The 15813-nt window shown below is 48.6% G+C and overlaps 1 protein-coding gene across 2 annotated transcripts in view; it reads right to left on the reverse strand.

Moving 5' to 3' along the window:
- FBXW8 (F-box and WD repeat domain containing 8) overlaps nt 1-15813 on the reverse strand; it is a 169566-nt gene that overhangs the window by 59422 nt on the left and 94331 nt on the right. For both annotated transcript variants that reach the window (XM_063454201.1, XM_063454200.1), the window contains exon 6: nt 15070-15266. In XM_063454201.1, coding sequence (XP_063310271.1) covers nt 15070-15266 — 197 coding nt within the window. The remainder of the gene's footprint in view (nt 1-15069; nt 15267-15813) is intronic.

A 15813-nucleotide genomic window follows, 5' to 3' on the forward strand; every position in this document is an offset into this window, starting at 1 on the left:
CTAACCCCAAAACGTGTGTGCACATCTATGACGTGATGTTGCATGTAGGCGCCATCTTTGATCTGAGCAAAGGCTATTTCCTTATTTCAATCTGAACCGCAGCAGCCGGTGTCTCCAGTAACGCCGCACACGCTGGGAACTGGGATGGAAGGAGGTTGGCTTTTGATCTGCCACGGGTAAGTTTAGTGTTTGTTATTTCTGTCGGCGTGACCGCTGTATTTCGTTGCGGCCAGGCCGACAGAAACACGCGGCACCCTGACACCATCGCTTTTCAGAACACTTTGATACCCCCTATTGTGCAATATATGAACTGATAACTATAACTAAACACAGAATGGTTTAAAACAGCGTGGAAATCATTCACCACTGAGGCAAAGACTCATGAACGCATATATTGTCCACTCACCACAAGCCCTTGGGGAAGCTTAGCTTCAAATCAACAACAGGAAAGTTAAAAATATTTTAGGATGGTAAAAGTGGATGTCTTCAAGTAAGTTTGCATGAGTGTATGTGTCTGTGATTTGTTTACTGGTACATAGGAGTCTGGTGCAGGAACAAAATGACCCGGTGGTATGGGAAAGGAGAGAGAAACAAGGCAATTGCTATGGGGGGGAGTGGAGGGGGTCCGAACAAGAGATGTGGGATGGGGGCTACGGGGTCAGTTAAATAATGTGGGAAGGGAGGAACGGGGCAAGTGATGTGATATAGTAGGAAGGGACAGGGACGAGTGATGAGGAAAGGAACTGGTCGAATGGCACACGTGACAGGAGGTGATTTGTTTCCAGTGCTCCAGAGTCGGTCTGTATCACACCACTCCAGCTGATGCTTGGCACTATGCATGTTGATGTGAGGCTAGTGTACAGCTGCTAGTGTACAGCTGCTTGGCCAATGAAAGCCATTTCATGATGGTCCTGATGCACAAGTCTTCTGCTGATATTGTTTTCAGAGGAAGTGTGGAACTCTGCTGTGAGTGGTTCAGGGGATAATTACATGCAACTCAGTGAGTTTGCATGGTCTACCGCTTTGTGGCTGTAGTGTTGCTCCTCCCACTACACAAGAATAGCACTTACAGTTAACTGGGGCAGAAATTTCACAAACTGACTTATAGCAAATGTGACTTATAGCAAATGTGGAATAATATAAAATCACTGACCTATTCAGCATGCCCCATTGTACTGTCAATGTTGTTCTATGGAGATTTAATGGCTATATGCTGGACTGTATGCACCTGTTAACATGTGTAAGGCTGGAACACCTAAACGTAATAATTAATAAGTGTGCCTAGATTCTTTTGGCCGTCGAGTATACACACTGCTTGTTACAGTTTATTTTTTTATTTTATTTTGTACACTGCTCAAAAATAAATAAAGGGAAGACTTAAACTCTGGTCAGAGTTGTGGCAACTGACATTTAATGTGGATAAGTGCAAGATAATGCATCTTGGACGTAAAAACCCAAGGGCAGAGTACAGAATATTTGATAGAGTCCTAACCTCAACATCTGAGGAAAGGGATTTAGGGGTGATTATTTCTGAGGACTTAAAGGTAGGCAGACAATGTAATAGAGCAGCAGGAAATGCTAGCAGAATGCTTGGTTGTATAGGGAGAGGTATTAGCAGTAGAAAGAGGGAAGTGCTCATGCCATTGTACAGAACACTGGTGAGACCTCACTTGGAGTACTGTACACAGTACTGGAGACCATATCTTCAGAAGGATATTGATACCTTAGAGAGAGTTCAAAGAAGGGCTACTAAACTGGTTCATGGATTGCAGGATAAAACTTACCAGGAAAGGTTAAAGGATCTTAACATGTATATCTTGGTGGAAAGATGAGACGGGGGGATATGATAGAAACATTTAAATACATAAAGGGAATCAACACAGTAAAGGAGGAGACTATATTTAAAAGAAGAAAAACTACCACAACCAGAGGACATAGTCTAAAATTAGAAGGACAAAGGTTTAAAAATAATATCAGGAAGTATTACTTTACTGAGAGGGTAGTGGATGCATGGAATAGCCTTCCAGCTGAAGTGGTAGAGGTTAACACAGTAAAGGAGTTTAAGCATGCGTGGGATAGGCATAAGGCTATCCTAACTATAAGATAATGCCAGGGACTAATGAAAGTATTTAGAAAACTGGGCAGACTAGATGGGCCGAATGGTTCTTATCTGCCGTCACATTCTATGTTTCTATGTTTCTATGTAACACAATGCAATTCCAAGTCAATCACACTTCTGTGAAATCAAACTGTCTACTTAGGAAGCAACACCGAGTGACAATCAATTTCACATGCTGTTGTGCAAATGGGATAGACAACAGGTGGAAATTATAGGCAATTAGCAAGACACCCCCAATAAAGGAGTGGTTCTGCAGGTGGTGACCACAAACCACTTCTCAGTTCCTATGCTTCCTGGGTGATGTTTTGGTCACTTTTGAATGCTGGCGGTGCTTTCACTCTAGTGATAGCATGAGACGGAGTCTACAACCCACACAAGTGGCTCAGGTAGTGCAGCTCATCCAGGATGGCACATCAATGCGAGCTGTGGCAAGAAGGTTTGCTGTGTCTGTCAGCGTACGGTCAGAAACAGACTCCGTGAGGGTGGTATGAAGGCCCGACGTCCACAGGTGGGGGTTGTGCTTACAGCCCACCACCATGCAGGACGTTTGGCATTTGCCAGAGAACACCAAGATTGGAAAATTCGCCACTGGCGCCCTGTGCTCTTCACAGATGAAAGCAGGTTCACACTGAGCACATGTGACAGACGTGACAGAGTCTGGAGACGCTGTGGATAACTTTCTCCTGCCTGCAACATCCCCCAGCATGGCCAGTTTGGCAGTGGGTCAGTAATTGTGTGGGATGGCATTTCTTTGGGGGACCACACAGCCCTCCATGTGCTCGCCAGAGGTAGCCTGACTGCCATTAGGTACAGAGATGAGATCCTCAGACCCCTTGTGAGACCATATGCTGGTGCGGTTGGCACTGGGTTCCTCCTAATGCAAGACAATGCTAGACCTCATGTGGCTGGAGTGTGTCAGCAGTTCCTGCAAGACGAAGACATTGATGCTATGGACTGGCCCGCCCGTTCCCCAGACCTGAATCCAATTGAGCATATCTGGGACATCATGTCTCTCTCCAACCACCAACGTCACGTTGCACCACAGACTGTCCAGGAGTTGGCAGATGCTTTAGTCCAGGTCTGGGAGGAGATCCCTCAGGAGACCATCCTCCACATCATCAGGAGCATGCACAGGCGTTGTAGGGAGGTCATACAGGCACGTGGAGGCCACACACACTACTGAGCCTCATTTTGACTTGTTTTAAGGACATTACATCAAAGTTGGATCAGCCTGTAGTGTGTTTTTCCACTTTAATTTTGAGTGTGACTCGAAATCCAGACGTCCATGGGTTGAAAAATTTGATTTCCATTTTTTTATTTTTGCGTGATTTTGTTGTCAGCACATTCAACTATGTAAAGAACAAAGTATTTCAGAAGAATATTTAATTAATTCAGCTCTAGGATGTGTTATTATTGTGTTGCCTTTATTTTTTGAGCAGTGTATAAACTGACCCATCCTTGCTTTACCAATAAATCACAGTTATATAACGTCTATATGAGTGAATCACACCAAAAATGCAATAAACTCAAAATTGTGAAGGTTGCATGACTGTATCATGGAGCTCCATACTAATAACATTCACAATAGTGGTGTAGGAAATCCAGATCAAGTAAACCCAGAGAAATATACAGGACTGTATCACAGTTTCAATGTAATACGACTCTGGGGTGTATATTTATGAGCGCTATAAATAACAAAATAAAATTTGCTTAATTGCTACAAATACCTGGGCAATACTGATCCCAAGTTCAGAGTTTGGATTCACACTAGTAATTAAGTGAATAGGAAAGAAAGAAATTTAAAAAAAAAAGAAATGGGAGAGGAAAATAGGACTTGCAGGTGATAATAACAGTGGTATAGAAGGAGAGCAAATGGAGACAGAAAATGCATTAAAATGACTCTACATGCACCCAGACATCTGAGTATAGTGGTCTGGGTGCCATGTCCCTCTCGTTTTAACACTGCAATTCTACAGGAACGGCAATGTTACAAAAGCTTTTGCAGAAAAAGCGAAGTAAAACTTGGCTATTTCAACTAGATGGTCTCATAGAGACCATCTGATTGGCGTAGGGTGGCGTTTTGCCATGTATGCACACTAGCCTCCTTATGCTTTCCTATGGGAAAGCATTGGATTAGCTAAAATCATCAATCTTGGTGATCTCAGCCAAGGAGGTGTGCCAGCAGGACGGAGGTTGGTGCAGTGAGTGCTGAAAGGCAAGTACAAATCACCCTTCAAGTCCTAATATGGCAGAGGGGATATTAGGGCAGTTTGATAAAATAATATGGGAAGTTGGGATTGATAAAAAGCAATGAAGAAATCAGAGAAACTCAATGAGATGGGGTAAAGCAATGTATAAGAAAAAAAACTTGAGAGGTGGAGGGAGAACCTGAAATGAAGGAGGAAGCATGGAAAGGGGGGGGGGGGGGGGGGGAGAAATAATAGCATTACCAAGGAATGGGAATGCAAGTACAAACATTGAGGGGAACAATGACAATGTAGTGAAGCTGATAAAAAACAAGCATACTGAAATGGAAGGGAGATCATATTAAGTGAAAAGAAAAGTGCCTGGCCATTTCACCATTTGCAAAGTTCTGGAAAAGAGGAAGAGGGCAAGAGGTCCAGGGACTGACAGAAAGAGACCTGGGAAATTAGTAGACACACGGTAAAGGACCTGGGAAATGAACACAGAAGAACTAGAGACTGATTGTTGAACCAGAGGACTAGTCCTTATGGGTGCACAAAGGTTTCTAAGGTACAAAGGAAGACTTCATACTAAAAAGGTTGTGAACCACTGGTAAATGTTAATGATAGCAAACATGTAATTGGAGCTACAATTCCTGAGATGGGCAGCTTGGCTGGGACAGTTCACTGTATCTCATGAAGCCCATGGAACAGTGAAACAGGGGAGTGGGCCTTGACAAGGCCAGGAAGTAGGCAGGTGGAAAGTTATGGGATGTTTAGGGAGGGGCTAAGTAGGGGAGGAGTCAGGTAGTGTAAATAGGCGCCCATCTTAAGTGAGGAGCCAGTTAATCTGAATTGCACTGACCTGTCACTTGTGGCTGGTCGGCGGAGTTCTTTTTCTTTTTCTCCCTCTGCAGGTAATGGCGTCCCTAGAGGAGATTCTGGACGGAGTTCGGGCGGCGGTTCGTGATAGAGGGCTGGCGTGGCTGCATGAACAGATCGGGGCGGCTGCCACCCACGCGGAGGGACCGGAGAGGAGGTCGGCGCGGAGGACCAGGCCGCCGCAGAGGTTGAGCCCGGGGGAGGCCCATGCGGCCCGGCGGCGGAGGAGCCCTTCAGCGGTCGGCGGGTCGGAGGCCGGACCGAGTACAGCAGCGGAGGAGGGAATGCGGCAGGCGCCTTCGGGCGGACCCGCCGGGCAGGCGACTGCGGGCGCAAAACGGAGGCCACGAGGTCAAAAGGCGCCACGCGTAATGGCGGCCGGCGGGACAGCAGGAAGCGGGAATGCTGCAACACCAGCGGACCATGCGGCTGCGGATGGCTTCACCCACGCGGCCAGTGGGCAACGGACTGAGCGTCCCGGTGAGTCAACCTCCAGCGGTATCACTGAGGGGCAAAGGGGGAATGCTAGTCGGGTTACCACAGCACCAGCGGTCCGCCAGGCATTGCGGGGAGACCAGGCCAGCAAGGGATCCGAAGGGGCGGCCGGAGGGAGGGCCAGGACTGAGCTCAGTAGAACAGGAGGAGAGGACAGCGGAGCGGGTCGAGCAGCTCAGAGGGTTTCTGGAGCTAGGAAGGCGACAGGCGGCTTATCCTTAGGGGTTATGGCGGAGTCAGACGGGGCGGCCGGTGGAGGGCCAGGCGCAGCGGCTGTGGGAGAGCCTGTGGTTTCAGCACGATACCGGGGAGCAAGGGGTGGCAGTATAGAGCGGGGGGGCCCATCCGGCTGCCCTCAGGTACGGCCTAGTGACAGGGATGCGGCAGTAAAGGGCCAGGGCGGCCAGCGGCGCAGCAGCAGCGCCAGGTGCAGCAGTGACAGGAGCTGGTCGGGAGGACGGGAAAGCAGGGACAGGAGCCATTCACGGCTAGGCCGCAGCGAGTCCAGGTTCAGCGTCAGGGAGAGGAGAAGGAGGTCCAGGTCAGAGGAAGGGAGGCGGAGCAGAAGGCACAGTGCATCGAGACCTTCAGAGAGGAGCTTCAGGGAGCAGCGGCGGGGAGCGCCCAGCAAGGGAGGTCGGAAGGAGCAGTGGAGAGGATCCAGGGCAGTCGGAGAAGAGCGTAGGGAGGAAGGGCGGGTAGGGAGCTACTCGGGCAGACTACCCAGGATGTCTTCTCCTTACAGGTCGCGGAGTAACTCACCAGCGGTTCCGAGGCGGGACCAGGCGGGCAGGAGTCGGCGACTATTGGGAGCTCCAGTGTCAGAAATGGCGGATGGAGGGACAGCAACCCCGCGGCCTGCGGCGGCCAGGGGCATCAGCGGTGAGTCTTCCTCTACACCACACCCGGGGACATTCATACATTGTTTGAAGTCATTCATAGATTCATGGTCAGAGGATAGGGAGCCGCTTAGGTTCGATAGGGTTTGGTCAGCAGGTGAAGGCAGTGGGTCGGGGTTGGTGGGGGTATCCTCAGGAGTGACAGGTGGTAATAGGGAGGAAACGCGGCCCACTGATAAGCCTGACGGATCATCGGTGGGGGACGGGGTACTCGACGTGATGGGTGGGGACATTACGGAAGCAGCGCGTCAGAATGTACATGTGTCCTTCGCGGGGCCGTTAGGTTGCCATTTAAAAGGGGAGGTGAAGGAGAAGATTGCGAAAGGGGAATTCGTGGAAATATTTTCCCTTCTTCCCCTGGAGGAATTCTTAGATTTAAAAGAGGAGGACAAGAAGGACGCCAAGAAGGAAGAGGAGGAGAAAAGGCGGAGGTATCGCAAGATACCGAAGACCTTCGGCAACTGGCTGCGAGCTTTTTGCATTTTGGCCAGTGTTATTGGGGAGAAGCGGCCGGAGTGCTGCTCTCAGTTGTTTTGTTACTTGGACGGAATCGGGGACGCATACCGCACCTATGGGGGGTTGGCATGGTGGAGGTATGATGAGCAGTTCCGTCAGCGACTGGCGGCCAACCCTTCCATGCGCTGGGACCAAATGGACCTGCCGCTTTGGATGCGGTTAATGATGGCGCAAAAGAATGCGCCCTTTCCAGGGAATGCCGGCACCGCTCCCGGGGGGGCGGTGGCGGCAGGTCAAAAGAAAGGTACCTGCTGGGCCTTCAATGAAGGACAGTGTAAGTGGGGATCCGCTTGTAGATTCCGGCATGAATGCTCAGGGTGCGGCGGGAACCACGGGGTCAACAGGTGCTTCAAGAAAGGTAAGTCGGCCGCAGGGGGAGGAGCAACGGGAGCGGCCGCTCCCACAGCTCCCGCTGGGGGTGCCACCAGTGAAGGTAGGCGCGATGTTGCCTTGGCTAAGGCAATACGCTGATCAAGCCGTGGCAGAATTCCTTCGGGCGGGCTTTGCCGAGGGTTTCAAAATTCCATTCAAAGCCACGGGGCCGGGGGCACCTTGTGAGAACCTCAGGTCGGTCAGGGAACACCCGGGGGTAGTGCGGGAGAAATTGGCCAAGGAGGTGCAAGCTGGGAGGATGGCGGGGCCATTTCCGGCTCCGCCCTTGGCGAATCTGAGGTTGTCACCGTTGGGGGTGGTCCCCAAGAAGGAAGAGGGAAAGTTCCGTCTGATTCATCATTTATCGCACCCGAAAGGGTCTTCGGTGAATGATGACATCGACGCCGACCTATGCTCGGTCTCCTACACGTCATTCGACAAAGCCGTCGAGCTGGTTAGGAGAGCGGGGCGTGGGGCGCTGATGGCCAAGGTGGACGTGGAGGCGGCTTTTCGGCTGCTGCCCATACACCCGGACTGTCACCACCTGTTGGGGTGCCACTTTGAGGGTGCAATCTTCGTGGACTTGTGTCTGCCTATGGGTTGTTCCATCTCTTGTGCTTACTTCGAGAGGTTTAGTACCTTCTTGGAATGGGTGGTGCGCACGGAATCGGCGGGGGGTGCTGTAGTGCACTACTTGGACGATTTTCTGTGTGTCGGCCCGCGGGACTCTGAGCGGTGTGCTCAGGTACTGAGGGTTTTTCAGCGGGTGGCGCATACCTTTGGGGTGCCGTTGGCGGGGGACAAGACGGTGGGCCCCACCACGTGCCTTAGCTTCTTGGGTCTCGAAATTGATTCGGAGCTCGGGGAATGCAGGCTGCCTAGGGATAAGCTGCGGCATCTGCGACAGCTAGTGGACGTGGTAAAGGGGGCGAGGAAGGTGACCTTGCGGGGGCTCCAGTCCCTCGTGGGGAGCCTCAATTTTGCGTGCAGGGTGATCCCCATGGGGAGGATATTTTGCCGGAGGTTGGCGCAAGCAACAAGTGGGGTGCGGCCGAGATGAAGGACGATTTGGGGGTTTGGGAACAGTTTTTGGGCACCTTTAACGGGACAGTGTTCTTTCAGGAACCGTCGGTGTCGTCGGCCGCGATGAAGTTGTTTACAGACGCTTCCGGCAGTATTGGTTTTGGGGCCTACTTGGCAGGTAAGTGGTGCCCGGAGGCGTGGCCGGAACCGTGGAAGGTGAGTCCTCTGATTAAGAACTTGGCGTTCTTGGAGTTGTTTCCCATCGTTGTAGCGGTGGTACTCTGGGGTACGGAGTTGGCTGACAAAAAGGTGGTATTCTACTCCGATAACATGGCGGTAGTGCAAGCGATCAATAGCTTGACCGCCTCGTCGCCCCCGGTAGTACGCCTGCTTCGACAATTAGTACTTAGTTGTATGTCATTCAACATAGTGTTCAGGGCTAGGCACATCCCGGGGCTCCAGAACGTGGTGGCTGACTCACTGTCTCGTTTTCAGTGGGAACGCTTTCGGGAGGCTGCGCCGGACGCGCTGGCACAGGGTCAGGAGTGCCCGGGTGTGATGTGGCAACTCGGGACGGCCTGCTTGGAGACTGTGTGAGGAGGTCACTGGCGCCGAGCACGTGGGCATCCTACGTAAAGGTTTGGAAACTGTGGGACGAGACGGTAGCCCAGGTGAGTAGCGCCCCTATGGAGGGGCAACGCTTGGATGCACTTTTGTGGTTGCTCTGTCGATTGTTCGCGGCTCAGGCGTCGCCTGCCATGGTGGATAGACATCTCTCTGCCTTGGCTTTCCTGTTTAAGTTCAATGGCTGGGTTGATGATACCAAACACTTCATGGTCCGGCAGGCAGTGAAGGGATTCAAGAGGGGGAAGAAAACGGTAGACACGCGTAGACCGGTGTCCTTTGAATTGTTGCGGGAGCTGGTGGGGGTTCTACCGGGCATTTGCAGCTCCACATTCGAGGTGTCGTTGTTTACGGTGGCATTTGTGTGGGCCTTTTTCGGGGCTTTTCGGATCGGGGAGTTGGTAAGCGCAAACAAGAGGGGCCTTGGGGGTCTTCAGCTCACAGATGTGGAGGTTCGCGAGGACAGGGTGCAAATTCAGTTACGCCGTTGGAAGACGGACGTTTTTGGTAAAGGTTGCACAGTTGTGCTGTTCGGGCTGCCTGGGTCAGGGGTGTGCCCAGTTGAAAAGGGGTCGGAGTACCGGGCATTGCGCCCGGGGGGTGAGGGTTGCTTCTTGGTGCACCAGGACGGCTCGGCCCTGTCGCGCTTCCAGTTCGCGAGGGTGTTTCGGATGGGGGTAAGTAAGCTGGGCCTGGAGCCGGGGCAATTTGGGACCCACTCCTTTAGAATTGGGGCGGCAACCGAGGCCGCACGGCTGGGGCTGGGGGATGAGAGGATTAAACGCATAGGGAGGTGGGAATCCTTGCGTTTTCGATCATATGTTAGACCAGATAGGCTGGTGTGAGCAGGGCAGTGTTATGCTGTGATGGAAGTGTAATCCATCTGTTTGGTATTAACGTGTTTTTCTTTGCAGGATGGAGAGTATGGATCTGGGGCCACTCGTATGTCTATTGGGCTCAGAAGAGGGCTGCTGTTCGGAGAAGTGGAGCACAGCTGGGTTTTAATCAAGGAGATGTGTCGATTTCTTGGTTTGGCTTTAGGGGGTTTAGCTGGCAAAGCCTCAGTAGTACGTTGTTTAGCAGGTTGGCAGGAGGGTCTGCACCAGACATAGTTTTATTGCACGGGGGTGGGAACGATTTGGGTCTGATTCCGCAAAGGGAGTTGGTTAGACGGATGAAGAGAGACGTTGATCGGCTGTTGGACCTGGTCCCTGGCGTGGTGGTGGTGTGGTCGGAATTGGTCCCCCGTTTCACGTGGCGGCACGCCAGGGATCCAGCTGCAGTGGCTCGATGCAGGGGTAAGGTTAACAGGGCGATGGCGAGTTTTGTGCGGCGAGTGGGGGGCATTGTAGTTCGGCATAGGGAACTGGAGGACATGCTGCCGGGCTATTTTAGGAGAGACGGGGTACACTTGTCAGACGTGGGTTGTGACTTGCTCAATCTAGGCTTTCAGGAAGGGATTAGCTTGGCCCTGTTTCAGGGTGGTGGGGGGCGCACATGTCCTTAAGGGATCAAGTCATGTGCTATGGCGGAACAGGGCGTGTTAAAGCCAGGAGTTAGATGGAATTGGGAATGGACAGGCCAAGGCCTAGGCTGGAGTAGGCCAGATGGATTAGAGTGTTGGTAGGTTCAAGCTCTTCGGTGGCTACGAACCTAGGGGGTAGGGGTGTCTGGGTACACCCCTACAGTTAACAGATGGTTGTGGGCCCTCTCTGGTAGGCCGTGTGTTACTGGTTATATGTTAAGTGAATGTTAATTATTGTTCAAAAGATAGGGTCATTGTGCGGGGGGATAGTAATATAATGTTAGCTGGACAATGACCCTAAATTGTTAATTTATTTATTTATATATTTAATAATTAATAAAGCTGTGGACGTTATAATCCAACAGATAAATTCGGTGTCAGTGTTTTATTTAAGGTAAACTAAAATAGCACCTGCCGAATAACGACGGTGCATATGTCATGAAGCCCATGGAACAGTGAAACAGGGGAGTGGGCCTTGACAAGGCCAGGAAGTAGGCAGGTGGAAAGTTATGGGATGTTTAGGGAGGGGCTAAGTAGGGGAGGAGTCAGGTAGTGTAAATAGGCGGCCATCTTAAGTGAGGAGCCAGTTAATCTGAATTGCACTGACCTGTCACTTGTCCCACCCACCCTCCCTATAGTTGAGTTTTGATCCCGTTTGGTCACAGCGGCGGGAACAGGGCGTGTTAAAGCCAGGAGTTAGATGGAATTGGGAATGGACAGGCCAAGGCCTAGGCTGGAGTAGGCCAGATGGATTAGAGTGTTGGTAGGTTCAAGCTCTTCGGTGGCTACGAACCTAGGGGGTAGGGGTGTCTGGGTACACCCCTACAGTTAACAGATGGTTGTGGGGCCTCTCTGGTAGGCCGTGTGTTACTGGTTATATGTTAAGTGAATGTTAATTATTGTTCAAAAGATAGGGTCATTGTCAGGGGTATTGTGCGGGGGGATAGTAATATAATGTTAGCTGGACAATGACCCTAAATTGTTAATTTATTTATTTATATATTTAATAATTAATAAAGCTGTGGACGTTATAATCCAACAGATAAATTCGGTGTCAGTGTTTTATTTAAGGTAAACTAAAATAGCACCTGCCGAATAACGACGGTGCATATGTCATGAAGCCCATGGAACAGTGAAACAGGGGAGTGGGCCTTGACAAGGCCAGGAAGTAGGCAGGTGGAAAGTTATGGGATGTTTAGGGAGGGGCTAAGTAGGGGAGGAGTCAGGTAGTGTAAATAGGCGGCCATCTTAAGTGAGGAGCCAGTTAATCTGAATTGCACTGACCTGTCACTTGTCCCACCCACCCTCCCTATAGTTGAGTTTTGATCCCGTTTGGTCACAGCGGCGGGAACAGGGCGTGTTAAAGCCAGGAGTTAGATGGAATTGGGAATGGACAGGCCAAGGCCTAGGCTGGAGTAGGCCAGATGGATTAGAGTGTTGGTAGATTCAAGCTCTTCGGTGGCTACGAACCTAGGGGGTAGGGGTGTCTGGGTACACCCCTACAGTTAACAGATGGTTGTGGGGCCTCTCTGGTAGGCCGTGTGTTACTGGTTATATGTTAAGTGAATGTTAATTATTGTTCAAAAGATAGGGTCATTGTCAGGGGTATTGTGCGGGGGGATAGTAATATAATGTTAGCTGGACAATGACCCTAAATTGTTAATTTATTTATTTATATATTTAATAATTAATAAAGCTGTGGACGTTATAATCCAACAGATAAATTCGGTGTCAGTGTTTTATTTAAGGTAAACTAAAATAGCACCTGCCGAATAACGACGGTGCATATGTCAAGAGCTGTGTGGTTATTAGTAGGGTCAACAGTTACTAGCTATCTATACTTGCTGGCCTGAACAGTACAAATGCTTAACTACTTAGTTTTCTCTTCTATAAAAATATTGAACGCACTATATACTATTTTTCGTGCTAGTATAAAAAAAGCTGTTATAGCAAATGTTTCATCCTTATAAAAGCAAATATAAAACTGATTAGACGTATAAACACATTAAAACATATACTAGCCCGCCCTGCAAGATAAGTTCCAAGCCGGGCAGCCTTAGGATCACGGAGGCACACACAGGAGCCTTTGCGGACTGTGCCCTATACTCCACTCCTCCTGAGATGGAGCCGGTCTGCTCAGCGATGGAACGCACAAGACCAAAGACAGCATCCCAAGAAACAAAAAAGACAGGCAAGCTGCTTAAATTCAAGTCGAAAACTAAAGTAGAGAAGCCAACAGAGAGGGAGGTCTCCATAGACCTATTGGATGGTGATGTCAGTCTGCCACACACTGAGCCTAGTGACCCCACTCCCTCCACCTCGGGCATTCCCCCAGAAACATCTAATCTTGCCGCCAAGGAAGACATAACTAATCAGAATGAACGAATTAGGAAGATATATCGCTTTAGTGAAAGTGGAAGTTCAGGCTGTCACAGATCGTGTTCACGCCACAGAGGAGGACGTGTCCTAACCTAAAAGAGGCCTATCCGCTCTTGAAAAAAGTGTACATACCTTGCAGCCCTCTAACACTAATATTAATCAGAGAATAAATTCCCTCCATGATAGAGGCCAGAAGAAGAATCTAAATATCAGAGGGGTGTCTGAAGCAGTGACCTTCCACATTTACTCAGACCCTTAATAACATCAGTACAGCCAGCCAAGATGGTGAAATCCATCAATCTTGATGGTGCTTACAGGATTGCCAAGGACACCACGTGCACCAGCAGAGTCCACAAGGGACATCATAGTCGGTTCCAATCCTACACAGACAAGTAAAAACTAATGAACGCCCCCAGAGACAAGACACCTCTGGATTTTGAATCCCACCATCTGACCTTCCATTAAGACCACACCCACTCCACTTTACAATGGCGACAGTCTACACGACAGGTATCCCATACCGGTGGACAGCTCCTTGGGCTTGAATGGCCTATACAAAGGAAAAGACCTACAGAGCCGCATCACCCGACGAAGCTGCTACGTTCCTGGATGCATTTGGCCTGTCAGTGGCACTAAAAGAGGCTTCAAGACCTCTCACCATACCTGGGATGTTTCGAAATTGGTCCCTTTTGTCCCCTCGGAAGCCAGGACTCAGTGACCTAATTTGCGGTCGCTTCAAACTAGGCACTAGATGCATTTATTTTATTTTGCTATTACTTGTTACAATGTTGTGTATTTTTTTTGCTTTTTTACTTACCATTACTGTTGATCCACCTCAGGGTGGCCTAGTGGTGTCTGGGCCGTAATTAGGGGCATGAACCTCTAAATTTCGTGTGTGGGGCCTATACGTTTATTTAGTGTTGTACCAAGTTTGCAACGAGGGCCTTCTCACAGTCCTCCACCCCCTAGCCCCGCTGCCACCTTGGTTAGGTATAAATTTCCCAGCTGGAAGCCCTATTAATATCGTCCATTTACTTCAAGACCTGTGGCCATAGTTTACCCTATGAATTCCATCGTAGGATGAGGTTACTTGCAGGCTTAATCCCGGTTTATTTTACCGTGTACCCACAGATTCTGTGTCTCCAAGGGCTTCCAACACAGCCATAGTTTCGGATAGTGTTCTCCCACACTCCTATAGATGGTACCAATCATGTATTTAGACCAGGGTTCTTGATGCCCTATAATGCTAATCTCACTGGCTGAGGCAGGTTACCATAGTTATGAGTTTGTGCCTCATTACCCGTATTATGTTCACTTCAACTTTACATAATATAACAAATTGTGCAAGACTGCTCCATTGTCCTAACCGTTATGTCTGATGATCAGCTGGTGTAATGTTGTTTTGGCACCTCAAACATGCATATATATATATATATATATATATATATATATATATATATATATATTTGTGTTAGGGGCACATAGCCGTATAAGGAGTAAAGTTCCAGTATAAGCGTAAGATAGTATAAAAGAGCAAGTCGGTTGTGGTGTGCTGGGACCGACGATATGGTAGGCCTGTAAATAAAGAGGGCCCACCAAGGAGTGAGAAAAGAAAGGAAAAGAAAAAGAAAGGGAGAAAAATGTATGAGAATGTAAAGTGGTGGGAGGGTCATTCAAAATGCTGACCTCGAACAGTATGGAGCCAGGTAAGGGGTGTTCCTTAAATAGGTAAGTGTATAATAAGCCCCTCCCACAATTACAAGCCAAATGGCCTTAATACATTATATATATATATATATATACACACACACACACACACACATACATATATACACACTAGCCATCTGTAAACAATAAAAAAAAAATCACAATGTATTAATTTTGATGATAAACAGCAAAATGTTTCTTTATTATTATTAATTCTCAACACCATTTGGTATTTTTCCCTCTGAATTTTAATTATTCTGTTATATAATAAAACATATTTTGTGGTACCTAAATTACTTTTTTGGCATAAATCCCTTTGGCACATTAGCAATAATGCAAACTCACCAGCTTCTGGGTCTGAAAGTTGCAGGTGCTTCTCCAATACCCTCGCTCATCAGGACATTCCACTTTGATTTGGAAACTGGATGCTGTTGCTATGGCAGCCGTTTCTGGGCAGAGGGCTAAAGCCTGGATTTTTTGGTTGTGTTGATAATGGTGGATAGGTTCCCGACCAATCAGAAGGCTCCAAACATCAACAGTGCCTAAGAGAAGACAAAAACAAAACAATATTCAAATCATTCTTTATTTTATGGTAACGAGGGTTGTGATGTAAAAAGATTGCAGGCACAATTTATCAATAATGTAAAAACAAGCCTAAACTACTTAAATGCACTAACAGGCCAAGGAACTCTGCAGAGCAAAACTATTTTTCCAATCTCTTGCACGTGGACAAAATGTATTATGACAAACTATGTGGAACTGCAACTTTAAAATAAAGTGGATGTACAGATAGAGAGATAGAGAGATAGATAGACAGATAGATTAGATAGAAAACTTGAAAGCATTAAAACTGAGAAAGAGACATAACATGTCAGCCTAATTAATGGAGAGGTTTAAATAGGACCTTGATCTTTTCTGAAACCAGTTAGACAATTATTTACCTTTTAAGTAATTAACGCAATTACCATTTTGCAAAGAAGTTATCCGGGACAAAGTTCTGCTGAAAGCGTCAAAGCTCCTTAGGGACACTTTATTCTAGGGTCTCATCTTTAGACGGAGGACTAATTGCATCTTTGGCTGTGCGTGCTC

Source organism: Pelobates fuscus, chromosome 5 (genome assembly GCF_036172605.1).
Source record: "Pelobates fuscus isolate aPelFus1 chromosome 5, aPelFus1.pri, whole genome shotgun sequence".
NCBI lineage: Eukaryota > Metazoa > Chordata > Amphibia > Anura > Pelobatidae > Pelobates > Pelobates fuscus.